This window comes from Stomoxys calcitrans, chromosome 5 (assembly GCF_963082655.1).
Source record: "Stomoxys calcitrans chromosome 5, idStoCalc2.1, whole genome shotgun sequence".
NCBI classification, from domain to species: domain Eukaryota; kingdom Metazoa; phylum Arthropoda; class Insecta; order Diptera; family Muscidae; genus Stomoxys; species Stomoxys calcitrans.
In genome coordinates this window covers 94,873,006-94,893,967 of record NC_081556.1, presented here as the reverse complement: position 1 = coordinate 94,893,967, position 20,962 = coordinate 94,873,006, and the positions used below count along the sequence as shown (strand labels likewise).

The 20,962-nt window shown below is 40.4% G+C and overlaps 2 protein-coding genes across 5 annotated transcripts in view; one reads left to right on the top strand and one right to left on the bottom strand.

Annotated features, from left to right (window-relative positions):
- Positions 1–6,363: 6,363 nt before the first annotated feature.
- LOC106086676 (myosin heavy chain, non-muscle) overlaps positions 6,364–20,962 on the bottom strand; it is a 124,121-nt gene continuing 109,522 nt past the window's right edge. For 2 of the 4 annotated variants that reach the window (XM_059370190.1, XM_059370191.1), the window contains exons 9-14: positions 20,618–20,922; positions 19,597–20,127; positions 18,232–19,527; positions 17,993–18,156; positions 17,815–17,888; positions 16,992–17,161 (exon numbers count right to left, since the gene is read on the bottom strand). In XM_059370190.1, coding sequence (XP_059226173.1) covers positions 17,007–17,161; positions 17,815–17,888; positions 17,993–18,156; positions 18,232–19,527; positions 19,597–20,127; positions 20,618–20,922 — 2,525 coding nt within the window. In that variant the 3' untranslated portion in view covers positions 16,992–17,006. Of the gene's footprint in view, positions 6,569–16,991; positions 17,162–17,671; positions 17,889–17,992; positions 18,157–18,231; positions 19,528–19,596; positions 20,128–20,617; positions 20,923–20,962 lie in introns of those variants that run through there. The other 2 variants (XM_059370192.1, XM_059370193.1) reach the window with 2 other exon arrangements.
- LOC131998089 (uncharacterized) lies at positions 11,890–15,314 on the top strand. The gene is made up of 2 exons (XM_059370194.1): positions 11,890–13,481; positions 13,558–15,314. The coding sequence occupies exons 1-2, from the start codon at positions 11,933–11,935 to the stop codon at positions 13,575–13,577; spliced, it is 1,569 nt and encodes a 522-aa protein (XP_059226177.1). The 5' UTR covers positions 11,890–11,932; the 3' UTR covers positions 13,578–15,314.

The following is a 20,962-nucleotide window of genomic DNA, read 5'->3' as shown; positions in this document are numbered from 1 at the left end:
CTTCTCGTGACAGCAATGAACACCACACAGATCGGACCTCAATGTTCCAGCCAGTTTTGTGGGTAAAGCCTCTGGAGCTAATTGGTATGTTGAACATTTTAAAATATGTGTTTTCTAGCTTGACGCTCAAAAATTATTAAACTTCTTTATTCTTGCTCTGATTGGTCGAAGTAAATTTGCCGAAAATTGTAAATGCCAGGGCGAATCGAATTTTCTTCGCCCATAAATTTTGACACATCAAGTTCCCAAAAAAGATGCTTTGTTGTGGCAATATGCCAATGCGGCCACCTTTAAATACGCCTTGGTCAGGACTTTGACGTCGCGCTGAACACATGGCGGACTTAAGCGGACGGTTGAGCACCAATTGGGGCACTACCGGAAATTGGGGGTAGGTGCAGGACTATGGCTAAACGAACGCCTTTTTTCCCGTCTAATGCACCTAAGCCCCAATTTCAGCGCTCCAATTGCAATCTTTTTCGGGGGCGACACCATGAACGTAAGTTCCCTGAGTGAAGCTGATAGCGATTGAGGTTGTTAGACGCGTTACATTAAATAACCTAAGTTTAACAACCATAACAGCAACAAACACAAAAATCAATTTTTAAAATATTTTTTTTGAAGTTTATATTTTTTTATAAGGCGAATTCAAAATTGAATTGACATATCAAGTTTCACCTGCAGTGCTGATGCGCCCACCTTATTAAATACGACTTGCCCTTAACCTTACTCCATGGCTCAATTAAATTAAAATTTTGAATCATTAACGGAACAGAAATTTAAATAATTGAACGAGCAATTAATTGAAGAATATACAAAGCAAGTTGAAATCTTCAATGACAAGAACTGTCGAAAATTCAAAAAAATTTATGTCGGCTTAAGCCTTTACGCAACCTTATTCAGTGAATCCTGGGGCCTTACTCTTAGAAATTCGGTGAGACTTTTAAGAACTGTTATTGTTTCACATTTTCGATGTCTCAATTCTTTCATACTGATCGTGCCCAACTGCCGGTTATATTGGGTTACCCAAAAAGTAATTGCGGATTTTTTAAAAGAAAGTAAATGCATTTTTAATAAAACTTATAATGAACTTTAATCAAATATATTTTTTTACACTTTTTTTCTAAAGCAAGCTAAAAGTAACAGCTGATAACTGACAGAAGAAAGAATGCAATTACAGGGTCACAAGCTGTGAAAAAATTTGTCAACGCCGACTATATGAAAAATCCGCAATTACTTTTTGGGCAACGCAATATTTTCCAATCTTTAATCATTGTGCTAAAGCAAAAATTTAAAATTTTAATGATTTTACTTTAAAACATTTCTCATGTGAATATAATTTCTTTTATTGATATATAACATTGTTGAGTTTTTTTTATTTATTTTTATATGTTTATTATATTTTTAAGCAATAACTATGCTAAGATCATCTATAAAAATTGGTTTTATATAAAAAGTGGGTTTTTTTTTTGTTTTTTTAAGACATACGATATTTCTGATTAGGATGATAGTAAATTCGTTTGTAAAGAAAACCATGAGGAGATGAAATGATGATTGATTTTATTTTTTTTTTATTAATACATATATAGTTTGTGATTTTTTTAACATATTGCTTAAAGTAATAAATATTTACTTTAAAATCATTTTCAATGTATGGGGATATTAATTGGAAAATAAATAGATTCGGTAAACGAAAAAGCATAGCATAAACGGGCGATCACTAAATGCGTGAGGTGGTTGGTTAACGCGAGGACGTCGAGTGTGAACATCTTTACGGACAGTAAACTGGCCATCAGAGCAATAACAGTGAAAGGGTCGGTAGGAAGACGAAAATCCCATGAGGATATCCGGATAGTGAGAAGACGAGGCGTTTACTGAAAGGAAGTGAGAAGGAGATTAGTAAAGCTTTCGGTACCATAACGGGACACATAGAACAGTGAGCTCACTTATGCAGAACAGGTGTGGCAAGTGATAGCATGTGTATGACATGTGGGAAAGATAATGAGACATTGGGGCATTTTCTATGTCAATGTCCAGCTTTCGGGGTTAACAGATACCGGCACTTTGGTCGGAGTATGGAGAATAGTTAAGTTTTTTGTTAGTAGCAAGGCTTTTTTGACTTAGATTTTTGTCGAGGTTACTTTCTTGTATTTAGAGCGCACAACAAGCCGACTACTGGCTTAGGTGCATGTCAATAGTGGCATGGGGCAGGTTAATATCCGCACCCTCTTTTTAACCTAATCTAAACTACAGAAATCGGGTGTGTTCTGAGGATTCACTTTTACCCTTACATCAATTTGTTATCACGCAAATGAAGTGTAAAATGTTCATCATAAGCTTTCCTAAAACCAACCAAAGAAGTATTTCACCACCAACAGTTAATTTTGGTTTTTTATTTACAAATTGAGTGGTCAAGCGGATCACAAAGCGAAGCCAAGGGGCAAACAGCGACCGCCATGGAAGACTCCAGAGCTGGTTGGTCTAAGGAAGGACTGCAGAAAACTCTTCAACAGAGCAAAAGCCACAAGAGCACCATACGATTGGAACATCGATTAGGCTGAGCTAAGAAAATGTAAGGGCGAGTTTAGAAAGGCTCAGAACAAATCCTGGTTAGAATTCTGCAGCTCCGTGGAGGATACATCTGAGGCCTCTAGGCTAGGGAAGATTCTATCCTCGAGACCTATTATGGTGGGGTATATCCAGAAGTCAGAGAATGTATGGACAATGTCTAGTGAGGAAACACTAGAACTACTCGTTGATACACATTTCCCGGAAAATTCTCCAACGTGGCGCCAGAAGGGGTTGTCACTGATATGCATTCGTCGGAGGCCATTAGGGAAATTGTGTCTGAGAAGAAAATTCTTTGGTCGATAAGAAGTTTCAACTTCTTTGAGTTGCAAGGCCCCTATGATGTATCACCGGTTGAATTACAAGCTGTGTCTGATAGACTTGTTATATATCTATGTTATATATCTGTGGGATGGAGTGACACGAACGTCATTTTCATTCCGAAAGCAGGAAAACCCTACTACACGAAGGCGAAAGATTTTCGTCCTATTAGTCTGTCATCCCTTATGCTGAAGACTCTGGAGAGGTTGATAGAAACATATCTTAGGGTAAAGATCCCTGAAGAAGTAAAGGAAAATCCACTGAAATAGCTCTTCACGACCAAGTCGGCTACATAGAAGGTTCTCTCGCTGTCAAGGAATGACATTGAAGGGGCTTTCAACTCCAAAGGAGTTGGAGTTTCTAGGCATCAACTCTACCGTAAGAAAGTTTATAAATAACTTACTAAAAGATGCATTACGGCAGGCTGGGGATCTGTGGATCTAAGAAGATGGGTCAGCAGAGGAACTCCTCAAGGAGGTGTACTGTCTCCTCTAATTTGGAGTATAGCCATTAACAATATATTATTGTCTCTGGAAGAAAAGGCGTAAAAGTGGTCGCGTATGCTGATGATGTGGCAATTGCGGTTAGGGGAACGTTACTTCAGAAAGCTCTACGTGCAACAGCAAAGTGGGCTAACGATAGTGGTCTAGGTATAATTCCGTGCGAGACAGAAGTATTTCTTTTCAACAGCAGATACAAGTTGCCTACAATGGCACCTGTCTCCTCGGGAGGAGAGAATGTTCCATTTACAGAAAGTGCAAAATACCTTGGTATTTTGCTAGACAGGAAATTGAATTTCAAATCCAACATTTTGGAAAGGACAAGAAAGGCCACTCTTGCCCTATACACCTGCAAAAGAGCCATTGGCAAAATTTGAGGATTTAGACCGCGTGTCATACATTGGGTATATACTGCAGTTGTCAGACCTATTATGCTATATGGTGTTGTGGTCAGGTGGACGGCGCTTCAAAAATCCACCTACTGCTCAATACTTAACCGGATCCAAAGGATGGCTTATTTGTGCATCACAGCACTGAGGACGACACCATGTGATGCACTAAATTTAATGTTACATCTAATGCCTATGGACATTGTGGCTAACCAAATTGCTGCGACCACTGCCATGAGGTTAAGGGAGCTTTCTCATTGGTCATGTGGCGGCCACGGACACTGTGTTACACTTGATACAATATCCGATGTTCCAGGCAGTGTGGATTACACCCTATCTGAGCCGCTTTTTGATAAAAATTACTGTAACACTATTCCTGATAGAACCGATTGGAACTACGATATCTCTGGTAACAGAAGTTACATAAGACTTCTATGGTCCCAAACTAAACGACCAGAGATCCTTGTAATTAAAGAAGTGGTGGAATGGCTAAGATATAATGCCATTACGACGATTGGCATACATATCTTCTCAGACAGCCAGGTAGCCATTAAATCCCTGGAGAACGCATTTCTGAACACAAAAACCGCCCTCGACTTTCGCAGACCTCTCAACGAGATGGCTGAACAGTTCAAAATTCCCAGGGAAATGTAAAGCGGATGAACTTGCGAGACTAAGAAGTACCTTACACACTCCAGGGACACTGGAATCTGTGGGTATGCCTCTAGCGACATGTAAGCTAAGTTTTCAGGACCAGGCCCGAAGGGCAACGAATGATAGATGGTCACAAAGAGGGGGCTGTGAGCATTCCAAAACTATGTGGCCTCACCTAGACTTGAAGAGGTCTACTGCTTTGCTAGAACAGACATCTCAATCCTTGTGTCCGTCATGAGAGGTCACTGTCTTATCGGAAAACATTCTGACAGACTGAAGGTTTCCAGCAACGTCTTTTGCAGCAGCTGTAGGGACATCGAGGAAGAACAAACTATAGAACACTTTCTTGTGTGTGTCCCGCACTAGCAGTTAGAAGGCGTTCCACTTTAGGTTCTCATTTCTTTGAGAACCTCTCTGATTTAGCGGATGTGAACATTCACAAGTTACTGGACTTTTTTAAGCGATCTGGATGGTTCAACGGTAGGAACTAGAAGGCATCTTCCTTATTCTGTTCCTGTGGTATCACAATGGACGAAAACGTCTAAGTGAGTTTGATGGCAGACTGCCCCTTAAACCTAACCTGACAAATTGATTTGAGAGGAAAAGTGAAAGTGAAACTGTAATACACCCGAATAAAAGATGATTTTTGATGAGTTAAGTTTTTCGGGGTTACAGCGCGGGTTGATAATTGTGTCCAAATGTTATCTGTTAACATGAAAACTGTTCAGTATACTCTGCCATATCATCATGGAGAAACTCACAAAAGAGCAACGTGTGCAAATCGTTGAAATTTCTTATCAGAATCGTGCTCTTTGAAAACAGCTCGGTGGAAATTCACTGCTTTATCGAAAAAATGTGTTCAGGGATGAGGCTCATTTCTGTCTAAATTAATACGTAAACAAGCTAAACAGTCGCTCCGGTGGTGAAGAACAGTTTGTTGGGCTGGTGGCATCATCTGTATATTCTTCTTCCAGGGTGACTGTGAAAGAAACGTCACCGTCAGTGGCGGTAACTAAATTTCTTTAAAAAGTTGGCAAAAATATTTGAGCTCTGCAAAAACAAGAAATGTATTTTTTATGTATATGCATTGGGTTGCCCAAAAAGTAATTGCGGATTTTTTAAAAGAAAGTAAATGCATTTTTAATAAAACTTAGAATGAACTTTAATCAAATATACTTTTTTTACACTTTTTTTCTAAAGCAAGCTAAAAGTAACAGCTGATAACTGACAGAAGAAAGAATGCAATTACAGAGTCACAAGCTGTGAAAAAATTTGTCAACGCCGACTATATGAAAAATCCGCAATTACTTTTTGGGCAACCCAATATATTAAAAGGGACAAATCGAGCGAAATGAAAAAAACGAGTTGATTTGTTTTCATGTTTTATATATAAATGCATTTTTCCAATACTTTTTTTATTTGATTTTTAATATAATTTTTTTTCTCCTTTTTTATAAAAATTTTTATAATTTTTATATATATAATATTAATTAATAACTTTAAGTAGTTAATTATTAGATGTAAGTTTACTTATTTTGTTTTTTGTTTGTTTATTTTTTAATTGGATTGTGGTACGTGGTATGTATATGGAAAGATCTTAGAGGATAGTTGAGGGGGGTTTTGGGACGAGGGGCATAATAATGTAAATAAGATTATTAGGAGCTAAAAAGAACAATAAACGTTGGCTGCTTGGTTGGGAAGAGGATGTTTAGGGGCTCTAGTGTAATAGTAATAAGAAACAATTGTTTATTTCTCTCTCGCTCTTCGTTTAACTTTTATCGCATCTTCCTCATCGTATTATCTTTTTTTTTGTTTGTTTTTATACAAAGACATTAGTTTAAGTTTTCGTTTCTTGTTTTGTTTAAATTGGGTTGTGGTTTTCATCTCAACTGTGTGTGTGTGTTTTTTTATATAAAAAATAAGTAAATTTTATAAAAAAAAATTAACAGAAATTAATAAAACTTTAAAAAATAATTATAATTGTTGTTTGACAGGTTTGTTGTTTTTGTTAATATAATTTAATTGCCCGAATCTTCTCCATCTAATGATTCGTCCTGTACTGAACTATCATCGCCTCCCCGTTTGGAAGATGGTGTGCCGGTGAGGCGACTCGAACTTAGACCCATGCCGCCGGTGCGCCTGTAAATAATGGAGAAAGAAGAAAATGGTCATTTAATTAATTGCTTTCCATCAAGGCATACTTTTGAAACACATGCTTTTGTTAGCCATTGGAGTTATAGTTACAAAACAAATTCATATACATAAAACAAATTGGTGGATTTAATTGCTAGTTCTAAACCTGAAACTATCAAAAGACTTGTAACAAACTTGCAAACTCTTACATTTCTTAAACGAGGCATATTTAGATGATAAGTTATAAAAGGTACAATAAGAACCGGTTTCTCATTCTCCGGTTGCAATTTATCGTATCGATATTTGTGGTTATTGTTCATCCTATCGACAATAGATATAAACCTCCCAGAAGCCTTAAGGTAGATCCACATCTAGATCTAGAGCGTGAGGTTCAGCGTTATAAGAGAGAACCAGCAGGTCTCGACAACATTGATGCGGCACGGTAGCAGATGCGGTAAATAGCTACCGGGTGAATGTAGTCTTTGGAGCACGACCGCCTCACATTGCACCCGAAGAAATTGATCTCCCCGGCAAACCAGAGTAGTTCCGGCTCAATTACGTTCCGGCAGATGCAGCCGCCTCAACTCTTACAGAGCAAGGAATGATGCCGACGTGCAAGACGTGTATGTCCCGATTGTTACCAGGGACCGCACGATACACGTCACCCATTTAATTTCCCAGCCAGACCCACTTTACTCAGACCCAGAACCCTGTGGACGCACCCCATCTTAGTCGCAGAGTTTCTGGGTCTTGACACTCAACAGAATCAAGCAGACGAAAGATAAAAATCCACCAACTGCTACAACAAACATTAATCGGCAGATGAGTGCCCGATAAATTGAAACAGTTATATAGGCAATTGACAAAAAGCTGTTTTTATAACCTCCACTATTTTCGTCATTCATATCGAAATATTGATCTGAGATCCAAGAAATTATCAGCCCAATTCTAAAAACTCCCAGGGAATAAATATCTCCCTCGAATAAAATTCTCCTACTTTGGTTGAATGGGGAGAGGAAAAATATGGGAAAGGGGAATTTCGAATTTTCAAAAAAAAAAAAAAAAAAAAAAAAAAACAGCTGTTTTATTTTGGCTAAGCATTTGACTATCATTTTTGGAAAAATGACCAAAACGAATTAATAAAGGTTGCTTAAAAAAGTTAACAAACATGTTTAGTGTTGTTTATGTAATGTTTGTTTTAATTTTTGTTTTTAATAGTACACAAGTATGGCCTACAGCTTGTCACACAACCAATTCCAAGGCAGCCGGTTGTACGTACCGGATTGACCCGATGAAGTCCTTCATCGGCAAGGGCTGCCGCCTCAGTATACAAGACACGGCTACAATAGCTTGTCACTATATTTCTGTGTTGTGAAAACAAGTTTCTGTCTTCATCCAACAATTAGAAGCTTCCAGAGTGGTCTGGTGGACAGATAGTGTTGTTGAAGCCAAATTTTCAGGTGGATTTAGCGAACCACGTCAAGCTCCTGTAGGTGAGCAAGCTCCTTCCAGTCCAAAGCAACGATCGCCGCGGGAACAGGTTGGTCATTGGTTATTTAAAGGCGCCAATAACTCGCCTTGTCCCAAGGAGCATCATAGGCACTCAGTATTTGTGCAAGAGCCGGTGCCGCCCGACCCCTTACTGAGACTTTTTCGCTCGATACCGATGATTGTCCGCGACTGCCGTTGCGGCTACTCCGTATGGAGCATTCCACTATCGGCAACCTGTGGACGCCCCCCGTAGCTCGCAGCCAAGCTTCTGGAGACAGCAATGAACGCCACACAAATCGGAGCTCAATTTTCCGGCCTGTGTGGTGCTCACAGCTATCTCGTGCCGGGAATTGGGCACACATTCTGCATGTTGGCGTTTTGCCTTGCCAAAAGGTGTTAAGGTGGCTGAATCTACCGGATCGTTCTTGGGCAGAATACTTTAGTGTGTAGTATAGAGGTTTGCTTCTCCTTCGTCGTCATAAATACTGTGGTGGTCTACCTAATACGCCGCTTTATCTAAAATTCTGTTGTTGTTGTAGTAGCAGTGTGTGGTACACTGAGGCGGCAGCCCTTGCCGATGAAGGAATTCATCGGGTCAATCCGGTACATACAATCGGCTGCCATGGGATTCTACTTTCATGAAGCTAGAAGTTGAAGATCTAAACGACATTTCAGGGCGGCGGCCGCTTTTTTGGTGGTTGAGACGGCTGCTGGACATAGTGCACTTATGGATTTATTCCTACTCCTGTGGAGTAAATGCTGCCAAATGTGGCGCCAAGTATTTTGAAAAATTACCCACGAATATTCCATTAAGGAACAGGCAAAAGACTGCTTGCATATCATTGAGTGCCGCCTGATTCTACTTTAAGCTAGTATCCCCTTTAAGTATCCGACTCCGAATGCTCGCCTTTTGTCAATAAGACCGAAAAAATTATGCAAATCTTCTGTGGTGGGTACATGACATATTTAAACCGTGAGGACCTTACACAATTTCTACTTGATTTTGATGAAAAAGTGAAAAATATTGGGTTGCCCAAAAAGTAATTGCGGATTTTTCATATAGTCGGCGTTGACAAATTTTTTCACAGCTTGTGACTCTGTAATTGCATTCTTTCTTCTGTCAGTGTTAACTGCAAGTCCGGCCCTGTTAGTTTGGCTGTTGCTCATGCCCAAAAATTGTTTGCAAGTATTGTTGCTGTTTTGTGCATCATCTCAATTTTACTACCTGCCTAAGAATCTAAGTTCGCATGCACTTTCACACACACGCCTACGCATGTCTGTCTGGTCGCTGTCTAGCCGCTGTCTGTTCCATTAGATTGGGGATGCACGTTAATGTATGTGTGCGTGTGTGTACATAAACCTTTTTTGTACATGAAGCCTTTTTTTATACATAAAAGCAGTTGCATTTTTGGTTGCAATTGCATTTTTAGCTTTGCATATAATTACTAGTCTTTCTCGTTAGCATCAAGCAAGTCAATAAAGTGGTTCAATTCGGAACTTAAATTAGTTTGAAAGTTTGTTGTTGTGTTTTATTTTTTCGGATCAAAAAGTCTGTAAAAACTATTACAGACTCAAACATTGGTGACCCCGACGTGATCTACTTGGTGATCACTAGAAAAATATTATCAACTCGGATAATATTTGTTTTATATTCAAAAGTTGTTTGTGAAAAAGTTTAAATTGCCACGGAAAAATATGCCAGACACAGAGCCTACCAACAATACAAGTGATGGCGGAAATTCAAAAAATTTATTGCCCTACATGACAAAAATTGCATCAATGCTGAAACAGTTGGGAATGTTGAAAAAATCCCTTACAACGGCGCAGCTTAGTGAATATGATGAGGCAGATTTGTCCGTCCGTCTTGACTATGTAGAGCAGATAGGCGCCTCATTCGAAGAGGCTCAGTCAGCATTGGAAGAGATGGTAACGGCCGAAATGGAAAGTGAAGAAAGGATGAAATTTACCGCCTTGTATTTGGATGTCAAGGCCAAATTGACTCGACAGATGAATTCCATCCGGAGATTGGAATCAAATCCCCGGTCTTCGACTGTGCGCCAATTTTCTGTTGATGGAGGTCCATTTTCTGAAAATTCATCCTCGACACGCAAAACACGCCTACCAGAGATCCAGTTGCCAAAGTTTGGTGGAGCTTATGCTGATTGGCCGAATTTCTTTTCACTGTTCTCAACAATTGTCGACAGCAGCGCAGAACTAAGTGACCTGGAAAAATTCCATCATCTGCGCTCAAGCTTAACAGGTGCCGCCTTGGACACAATTTCATCGTTGGAGCTAAATGAAAGAAATTATATGGAAGCGGTAAAATTGTTGAAGAATCGTTTTGATAATAAATTGTTAAATTTTCAGACCCATATAAAGGCCATTTTTTCGCTGAAAGCTGTGGAAGTTTCCCCAGCCATTGGTTTGCGCCAGCTTAGTGACAAATTTAATTCGCACCTGCGAGCCATGCAGACGATTGCCAGTAGAGACCAATTTGCAGATGGGCTCCTAATATATTTAGCTGCCACTAAAATGGATAGAGATTCCCAAATTAAGTGGGAGGAGAGTCTGGCTGTGAATGAATTGCCGTCGTGGCAGTCCATGTCAAGTTTTTTAGAGCAAAGATGTCGTATGCTGGAGAACTTGGAGAATTCCGTGGTTTGTGCCGGCGCTATTCAGCAAAACAACAAAAAGCAATCATTTAAAAATCGCCACGTACATGTGGCCTCTGGAAGCTCTTCTCCTTTGTGTGCTTTTTGTGATTCAATGGACCACTACATTGTCAATTGTCCATCTTTCAGCAATCTCTCCCCATCTCTTCGTTTCAAAGAGGCAAAGCGTTTGAAATTGTGCCTCAATTGTCTTCGGAAGGGCCATGTGTTAAAAAAGTGCAATTCGGGCTCTTGCAGGCAATGCTCTTCAAAACACCACACAATGTTGCATATGGACCAAACGCCGTCAGCCCAGCCATCTGTTGTAGTGGAACCATCTATATCCCAATCAGTTCTTGTTTCGTCAGCTGATTCATCTGGAAGGTCAGCAACCACGGGTGGAACCGTCCTGTTGGCAACAGCTATTGTCCTCGCCAAAAACAAGTTTGGGAATTTTGTGCCGTGTCGAGCAATTTTGGATTCTGCATCCCAGTTGAACATGATTGCAAATCGTTTTGCAAAGACTCTTGGCTTAAATTGTAATCGAGTCTCAGCCACAGTTTACGGCATAGGTGATGGAAGTATGCTGGTTGAAAAATCTGTTGATTTGGTTGTAAAATCATGCCATAGTGATTTCACCACTTCGTTCGCTGCCATGGTGGTACCAAGCATCACTGACTACAAGCCAAAAATAAATCTCGATGCCTCCAACTGGAATATGCCCAAGAACATTCAATTAGCAGACCCTGCATTTAACAAGCCGGATCATATCGACATGTTAATTGGTGCCGAATTGTTTTTCAATCTGATGTCAGTGGGGCAAATAAAAATTGGTGTCAACCTCCCTGTTTTACAAAAAACATTATTCGGCTGGGTCGTAGCAGGTGGTAGTTTTCAGCCATGTAAATCCTGGTCACTTGCTGTGTCGTATTCCGAGCTTGAGGAAGAAGAAGAGAAGCTTTCAACCGTCGTCAAATCCTTTTGGGAAATCGAGACCAACTTTGTTTATGATGAATCCAGATCTGACAATGAACTCTACTGCGAAAATCATTTTCTAACCAACTTCGTTCGTTTGCCTTCTGGGTCATATTCTGTTCGGCTGCCGCAAATCGAAAGCAGGGGTGTCTCATCACTTGGTGGTTCATATCAGCGTGCATTACAACGTCTAATGTCCTTGGAAAGAAAGTTTCGTCGGAGTCCAGAAATAAAGGCTCAATATACAACTTTTATGCGTGAGTATGCCACATTAAGCCATATGTCGTTAATCTCGCCACAGGTACCCGAATCGAAGTACTACTTGCCACACCACTGTGTCCACAAGTTGGACAGCACATCGACCAAACTTAGAGTGGTTTTTGATGGATCGGCAAAAACCGCAACTGGGCTATCATTAAACGATATTTTGCATTCCGGCCCTACCATACAACCAAAGCTGTTCAATACCTTGGTGAGGTACAGGTTCTTTAAGGTGGCCCTTAGTGGAGACATTTGTAAAATGTACAGGTGCGTTCGAGTGTCACACCCTGACGATTACCTCCAATGCATTCTGTGGCGAGAGAACGAGGCGGATGATATCAAAACCTATAAACTGAACACAGTCACCTATGGTACAAAACCCGCTGCATTCCTGGCTATCCGTGCAATGCATCAACTTGCAATCGATGAAGAAGAGAACTTTCCACTGGGTTCCAAAGTGGTTCGACGTGACTTCTACGTAGATGACATGCTTTCTGGTGGCAATACCATAGCAGAGGTCGAAGAGATAAGGCATCAAGTAACAGCTTTGCTTAAAAAGGGCGAATTCTTGATTCGCAAGTGGTGCTCCAATGATCCAGATGCCCTACGGGATGTTCCTGCAGAAGACTGTGAAACATTGTTAAAATTTCATGACGGTACAGATGTCACCAAAACTCTTGGGCTCACTTGGGATCCCCAGAGTGATAATTTCATTTTCTCTTTTACCCCCATTGATGACTGGAAGGTGGTGACAAAGCGGTCCATTTTATCTTCGATTGCCCGCCTTTACGATCCATTGGGTTTGATTGGTCCAGTCATTACAAAGGCAAAAATGTTTATGCAGCATCTGTGGAAACTCAATCTTCAATGGGATGAAAGCTTGCCTCAATCACTACATTCATTGTGGATTGAATATATTTCGAAATTCGATCTGATGCACCGTTTCACATTTCCACGGCATGTTTCAATGGCGTCGGCATCATTGCAGATTCATGGTTTCTGCGATGCCAGCTTGGCTGCTTACGGCGCATGTGTCTATGTGAGGTCCCAATTCAACAGCGTCATTAAATCTGAACTTCTGTGCTCTAAATCGAGAGTTGCCCCATTGAAGACGCTCACTGTACCAAAACTCGAACTTTCAGCTGCATGCCTTCTAGCTGAGCTGATTGATACTGTGGTGAAATCTCTAGATTTTCACTGTGAAATCCATTGTTGGTCCGATTCGATGGTGGTGTTGTCCTGGCTTCGAGAGCTGCCATCCAACTTCAACGTTTTCGTTGCCAATCGAATTTCTCGAATTCAGTCATATGGGACTCGAATTACCTGGCACTACGTTCCAACAAAACTCAATCCAGCAGACATCTTGTCGAGAGGTGCGACACCTGGGGAGCTACTCCATTCATCACTGTGGAAAGGTGGTCCAAACTTCCTGCTGAATGAAGCATCAAACTGGCCTGATACTGCAAGTTATGTGGATGACTTACCTGAGCGTAGAAGACATGTATTGTTGACGACCTCTCTTACTGATTTGTCGATACAGTGTAAGTATCGCAATTCTCTTTTGAAAATGCAACGAATTTTTGCGTATGTTTCTAAATTTGTATATTCCAAATTGAGTGCCCATACCGAAGTATTAACCCCTGACGACATTAGAGCTGGTACTCGCCTCCTGGTTAAAAACATTCAGCTTGTACATTTTTCTGAGGAATACAAGGCGTTGAAATCAGATAAGGAAATTGCATCGTCTAGCAAGTTGTATTCGTTGGCACCTATTATTGATGAGTTTGGGTTAATTCGAGTTGGTGGGCGTCTCCAAAACTCAACCCTGGACTTTGATGCTCGTCACCCCATTATTCTGCCCAAAAAGCATCCGTTTACTGCATCAATGGTGATGCATTTTCATCACAAGCTACTTCATGCCGGAGCTCAGTGTTTGCTGGCTGCAATTCGACAGCAATTTTGGCCAATTGGAGGACGAAAGCTGATAGCTTCCATTATTTCGAAGTGTGTCCGATGTTTTAGAATGAAGCCGAAATTGCTCCAAAACGTCATGGGAAATTTGCCTTCAGACCGAGTAAGGCCAAATAGAGCCTTTCATACAACTGGAATCGATTTTTGTGGGCCATTCTTTTACAAGTCGGAGGTGAAGAGCCGCCCTCCTGTGAAATGCTATATTTGCATATTTATTTGCTTTTCAACAAAGGCAACCCATCTCGAGGTTGTCCAGGATTTATCAACACCTTCATTTTTGTGCTCGCTTCGACGCTTCGTTGCCACGAGAGGCAAACCCAAAACGATTTGGTCAGACAATGCATCAAATTTTGTGGGCGCAAAAAATGAGTTGGATGAATTAAAGCAGATGTTTTCGAGGCAATCACATCTAAATGCCATTCATGATCAATGTCTTGATGATGGCATTGATTGGAAATTTATTCCACCCAGATCCCCACATTTTGGTGGCCTCTGGGAAGCGGCTGTAAAGTCTGCTAAATTCCATTTTTATCGAGCAGTTGGCCTAAACAAACTTACTTTCGACGAGCTACGCACACTAGTCTGCCAAATTTCTGCAATCTTAAACTCTCGTCCATTGTGCCCGCTCTCCGAGGACCCTGAGGACCTAGATGTATTGACGCCTGGCCATTTTTTAGTGGGTGGTCCACTTATTTCAATACCCGAGCCGAATATGTCATGGATAAATTTCGGTCGTCTCAACAGTTGGCAAAAGGTATCGGAATTGCAACAGATTTTTTGGAGAAAGTGGAGTACGTCCTACCTAACGCTGCTACAAGAGAGATCCAAATGGCAGGCTCAAAGTGACAATATATCTGTTGGTGCCATGGTCGTAATAAAAGATGAAAATTTGCCCCCACTAAAGTGGCAAATGGGACGAGTGGAGGAAACTATAAAGGGCGAAGACGGAATAGTTCGAGTGGTGAATGTTCGAACAAGTAGCGGAATCTTTAAGCGAGCCATAACCAAACTAGCCGTACTGCCGATAAGTGAATCAGTTGAAGCCCCAAGACCTTCAACGGGGGGAGGATGTTAACTGCAAGTCCGGCCCTGTTAGTTTGGCTGTTGCTCATGCCCAAAAATTGTTTGCAAGTTATTGTTGCTGTTTTGTGCATCATCTCAATTTTACTACCTGCCTAAGAATCTAAGTTCGCATGCACTTTCACACACACGCCTACGCATGTCTGTCTGGTCGCTGTCTAGCCGCTGTCTGTTCCATTAGATTGGGGATGCACGTTAATGTATGTGTGCGTGTGTGTACATAAACCTTTTTTGTACATGAAGCCTTTTTTTATACATAAAAGCAGTTGCATTTTTGGTTGCAATTGCATTTTTAGCTTTGCATATAATTACTAGTCTTTCTCGTTAGCATCAAGCAAGTCAATAAAGTGGTTCAATTCGGAACTTAAATTAGTTTGAAAGTTTGTTGTTGTGTTTTATTTTTTCGGATCAAAAAGTCTGTAAAAACTATTACAGACTCAAACAGTCAGTTATCAGCTGTTACTTTTAGCTTTCTTTAGAAAAAAAGTGTAAAAAAGAATATTTGATTAAAGTTCATTCTAAGTTTTATCAAAAATGCATTTACTTTCTTTTAAAAAATGCGCAATTACTTTTTGGGCAACCCAATAATTTCCGTACATTTTAAATTGTTCGTAAATAGTAAGAACTGGTACCACTTTTTTTTATAAAACAATTAAATTCATAATTTTTATCCCAGCTCCCATTCATTTCTTTGGGGGAATTTTTCCCAAACTTTATCATCTCATTCTTCTTTTTATTTCCTTTTATAGGGGAAAAGGGAGTAGGGAATAAACTCCCAGGGAATTCTTATTCAGTATAGAGCTGATATATATTCTTGATCATGTTCTCATTCTAAGTCGATTAAGCCATGTCCATCCGTCCGTCTGTCTGTCGGTCGAAAGCACGCAAACTTTCGAAGGAATAAGCTAGGCACTTGAAATTTTGCACAAATACTTCCCATTGTTGTTGTAGTAGCAGTGTGTGGTACACTGAGGCGGAAGCCTTTGCCGATGAAGGAATTCATCGGGTCAATCCGGTACATACAACCGGCTGCCATGGGATTCCCATTAGTGTAGGTTTGTTGGGATTGTAAATGGGCCATATTGGTTCATGTTTTGATATAGCTATCATATAAACCGTTCTTGGATTTTGACTTCTTAAGGTGTATTCTTGTATGAGGTGTTTTGTTATGACTTCCAACAAATGTGCTAGGTATGGTCTAAATTGGTTTATAACCTGATATAGCTCCCATATAAACCAGTCTCCCGATAATAATACTTGAGAATCTAGAGAGAGTAATTCTTATCCCATTTGGCTGAAATTTTGTACAACAAATTCTCCTATTACCTTCAAAATTTGTGCCAAATATATTTTGAATCTGTTCATACATCTCTCATATAAATCGATCTCCCGATTTTACTATTGAGCCCCTATATGGAGCAATTCTTATCCGATTGAGCTGATGATTTTCACAATGACTAAATCTATGGTCTCCAACCAAATCGGCCCATAATCGAAGCGGCCGGGCATATGTTAGTATATTCGTAATTTTGAGAACTTTTATTGAAGAAGATATTTTTTTGAAAAAAAAAAAAATCTTATGTCCTTATTATATGACCATTTACCGAATAAAACTGGACTTAATGATTTTGGCATAAAATAGAACCTGCTGTCAAAAAAGTACGATTATTCCCATAAATTTATTTTTTTATAGAAACCATCAAATGCAACTAGACATTAGAACGGATTCCAGAAATCTCACTCCAAAGAATTTTTAGAAATTTTTCGTTTGATTTTTGGGATAAAGTTCCCAAAAAGATGCTTTGTTGTAGCAATTCGCCGATACGGCCACCTCATTAAATACGCCTCGTATGAGACTGTCAACGTAACAAATTACGAAAATTAGAAAATATAAAAAAGAACTGTTTTTAAACTTAGTTTGTCGATATTTGTAACTGTCGGTTAGACAAACTGATGAAAATGATTGTTAGCGCTTATACATATAAATGGTCATGTATAATCTATCTAAGCAAGACTCAGTTGGAAAACGTTGAAAGTGTAACTAACCCAGCTTTAAGAGTAATTTTTACACAATTTAGTATAACACCTGATGGGAAAGGGGCTGCTCCATGGGAAAGGGGCTGCTCCATGGGAAAGGGGCTGCTTTGTTTTTTGATATGATTATTACAATCTAAACAAAAATAAAATATAGAATATAATTCAAATCTGTCCTTTATTTCGAATTGGGATTCTGTAGACAAAAACATAAAAGTAAAAAACCAAGAGGTATAGAAATCAATGTGCATCAAGGGTTTAAAAAGGAAGGGTAACAAAATTAGAAGTGTACTGGATTCAATGTATCTAAATTTGGTTGTGTTTGTTTTTGGGCGGGGTATAAGGTAGACGTGCATTATCAAGGTATTGGGGGGCTAACAGAAGTGTGTCGTTTCAAACAAACAAACAAATACAACTCAGGGCCGGGAGAAAACATTCAAAAACAAACTATAGAAATAAAATCGGGTTGGAAGGGTATGCATCTCCTCTTCAGTGATGTTGGGAACACAAAAGTTTGGTTAACGAAAAACAAACAAACAAATTGACAATAAAAATAACTTACACAACTTAGCAAAGAGTCTTCGTATTCTTCTAACCAGACAATATTAACGAATAAACGACTATACACACACACACACACAGACAGTTAAATTTGTTGAACATGGGGATTTTTTTTTTCATTTCGACTCGTTTTAATTGTAGTTGGGGGGGAAAGATTGGAAGTTTATTAGAAACACTAAGACTTGACGAAAGGAAATGAATTTGTCTTATTCTATTGAATACCCTCACAATTCATTATAAGAGTAGGATCCTTTTTGGGAGAATAGGCTTTTGCCTTTTCGGTCTCAGCCACTTGTATTGATCTAAATGTTTTTATAAAATTATTTTTTTTTTTTAAATTAAAAAAAAAATATATATGTACATATTGGCAAACTATTGTTAAATATATAGAAAATGTTGGTCTTACCTTAATTTGGTTTTAAGGGAGTTGATTTCACGATTCATGGCTTCTTGACTTTCGATCATATCCTCGCATTCGCGTTGATATTTGCGTTTTTGTGTCTTCTCCTTTTGTAGTTCTTCCTCAGTTTCGTCAAGATTACGTTTCAATAATTTCATGCGACTGTTAAGCTGTAAAAAAACAGCGAAAACAGAAAAATATTAAAATCAACTCTTTGTGGAAAATGACATGTTGTGCTTCCTCACTTTATCTATCTGCTCTTTGTATTGATCGGCATGTCTTCGCTCATCCTCAATGTTTAGGCCCAATTCCTTGATTTTCTTTTCCATTTTGCGATTGGCTTTTTGTTGCAGCAGACGCTCTTTGCCCTCGTTGTCGAGCTGTTCTTCGAGGTTGGCAATCTTGGCTTCGAGCGTGGCGATAGTGGCTTTGATTTTTGTTCGCTGCGCTGTTTCGATTTCGGCCAGTTTCGCTTTCAGTTCCTTGTTTTGGCGTTCCAGCAGGGCTCTGGTATTCTCGTTCTTCTGCGAGTTGGACTTTTCTGTGGCCAATTCTGTCGATAGCTGTTCGTTCAAGAGTTGGGCTTTACGGCTACGATCTAAAATAACCTCCGAATTCGATTGTTCTTCCTCGAGTTCCTCTTCGAGGGCGGCAATACGGGCTTCCAAACGGCGTTTCTCATCGATCATAAGGGTACCCTTACTGGCATTGGCGGCCATCTCTTCGGCCAGCTCGTCACGTTCTGTCTCGGCCGCTCTTCGTGCTCTCTCCGAGCTGGCCAAGTCTTCAGTGAGCTGCATAACTTCAGCTTCCAAGGCTTTGACTTTGCGTTCGGCCTCTTTACTGGCAGCTTGAAGTTCTTCCTTGGCGGCTTTGGCTTCTTCGGCCTCACGCAAAGCATCCTTCACTTGAACTTGGAGTTTCTTTGCATGCTTAAGGGCGTCCTCTTTCACCTTGTTGTGCATTTCCATGGTAGTTTCCAATTCTTTGAGATCACCTTCCAATTTCTTTTTGGCCGCCACAGCTGCAGTTCGCTGTTTGCGCTCCTCATCCAACTCGGCTTCCAAATCTCTCAACTGTTTCACCAAGCCACGACGTTTCTCCTCAGCTTGCTCCTCCTTCGCCTGCAGATCTCGCTCAAATTGAGAGCGCAATGCTTGCATGTTGACTTCGAGACGTAATTTGGCATCCTCGGTAAGTTGCAAATCATCTTCCAACTCCTCGTTTTGTGCTTTTAGTTCAGCCAGTTGCGACTCCAAGGCACGTTTGGCCTTCTCCAATTCATGAACGTTTTTGTCGGCAGTGCCTTGGGTATTGACCAAATCGTCGAGTTCATTCTGCAGCGCCTTGCGTTTGTTTTCCATGTCATCAATTTTGTCATAGGCTTCGTCCAATTCACGACTAAGGGAGAGGACCTTGGTTTCTTTTTCGCGGGCTTCACGTTCGGCAGTATCTCTTTCTTGCGCAAATTGCTCTGAAATGGCTTTCTCCTCCGCTAAGATCTTGTCAAAGTTCTTCTGTTTCTTCTCCAATTCGAGCACCTGTTCAGAAGCGGAGAAAAATTCAAATTAGTTTTGTACTGGGAGGGAAATGATTTTAATAGCTCTTACCTTTGTGCGTTGTGCTTCCAATTCAATGGTGGCATCCTCCAGCTCGGACTGTATCTTCTTTTTACTCTTGTCCAAGCGGTCGTTTTGTGCCGTTAATTCCTTAACTTGCCTCTCCAGATCTTCGATGCTCTTGTTCAAGCGCTTCTTGCCCTCCTCTAACTCCTTGACCGCGTCCGCATCTTCTTCAGCCTTCTTTTTGATTTCCTGCATGGTGACGGTTAGCTCGGCCAATTTTCGTTCATAGTTCTTCTTGGTTTCCTCATCTTCTTCGAGTTGTTCCTGCAGCGCTTCCTTCTCGGACTCAAGCTGACGCAATTTCGATGACAAAGACAGTTTCTGGCGGGTTTCTTCTTCGAGTTGTTGTTGTGTCTCGGCAAGCTGGGATTCCATGTTACCGGCGGACTTAACGGCAGCAGATGCTTTCAGTTCGGCCTCTTCCAATTGATTTGTAATGTACTCTGATTCTTGCTGCAGTTTTGTGCATTTCTCCTGCAATTCCGAACGAGAGCGCTCCACTTCGGCCAATTTCACCTGGAAAAATAAATGATGATCCTCAATTTCAATTTCGATTTCAACACAAATGTTAGAGGAAGCCCACATTTTACTGATCAACAGCAAATACAAGTCGATTACAACGACATGATTTTACAATTGACAGAAACACCACACAGACCAAGACGGAGCAGAGCAGAGCGTACTAGACCTTGTCAGTAAGCCACTTGCACCATCCAAAGTAAAATGGTTACGTTGTTGAGTTGCGGGAAAGAATTAGTGATTGGAAACCGCAGAAAAGCCTGTCGCTATTGTATCTGCTATGGGCACATACACACATATGTGGCCAATATTGATAGGCCTGTCATTAGTCTATCTATCTAATCCACTTTGAAGGAGAACATTGTGGTTAGCTGCTTTAGTATTGAGATAGCATTTGCTATAGCTTCGAGAACATGTACTGTGGGCGGGTGGCACTAGTCTCTGTCGTGATCTGAGGCAACTTTGTTGTGCCCTTTAATCTTCTTACCTGTAGTTCAGCTATTTGGGATTCTGCTTGTTTACGGCGACGATCATTTTCTTGGCGGGAGCTGTTGACGCTACGCAATTCGGTTGCCAAGTCAGCATTTTCAGCCTCCAAAGTACCTTTGGCCTTCTCTAGCACCGCTTTAGCTTTGCGCAGATTCTCCAATTGTTCATTGATGCCGTTCAACTCTTGGGCATGTTTATGGCGCATCTCAGCCACTGAAGATTCATGATTGACGGTTTCTTCCTCCAAGGATTTCTTGAGTGAAGCTAATTCCTGTTCGCGTTTCGAACGAAGTTCTTGTTGAGCTGAAATTAAAAGGGGGCAAATAAAAGTAATTTAAAAATG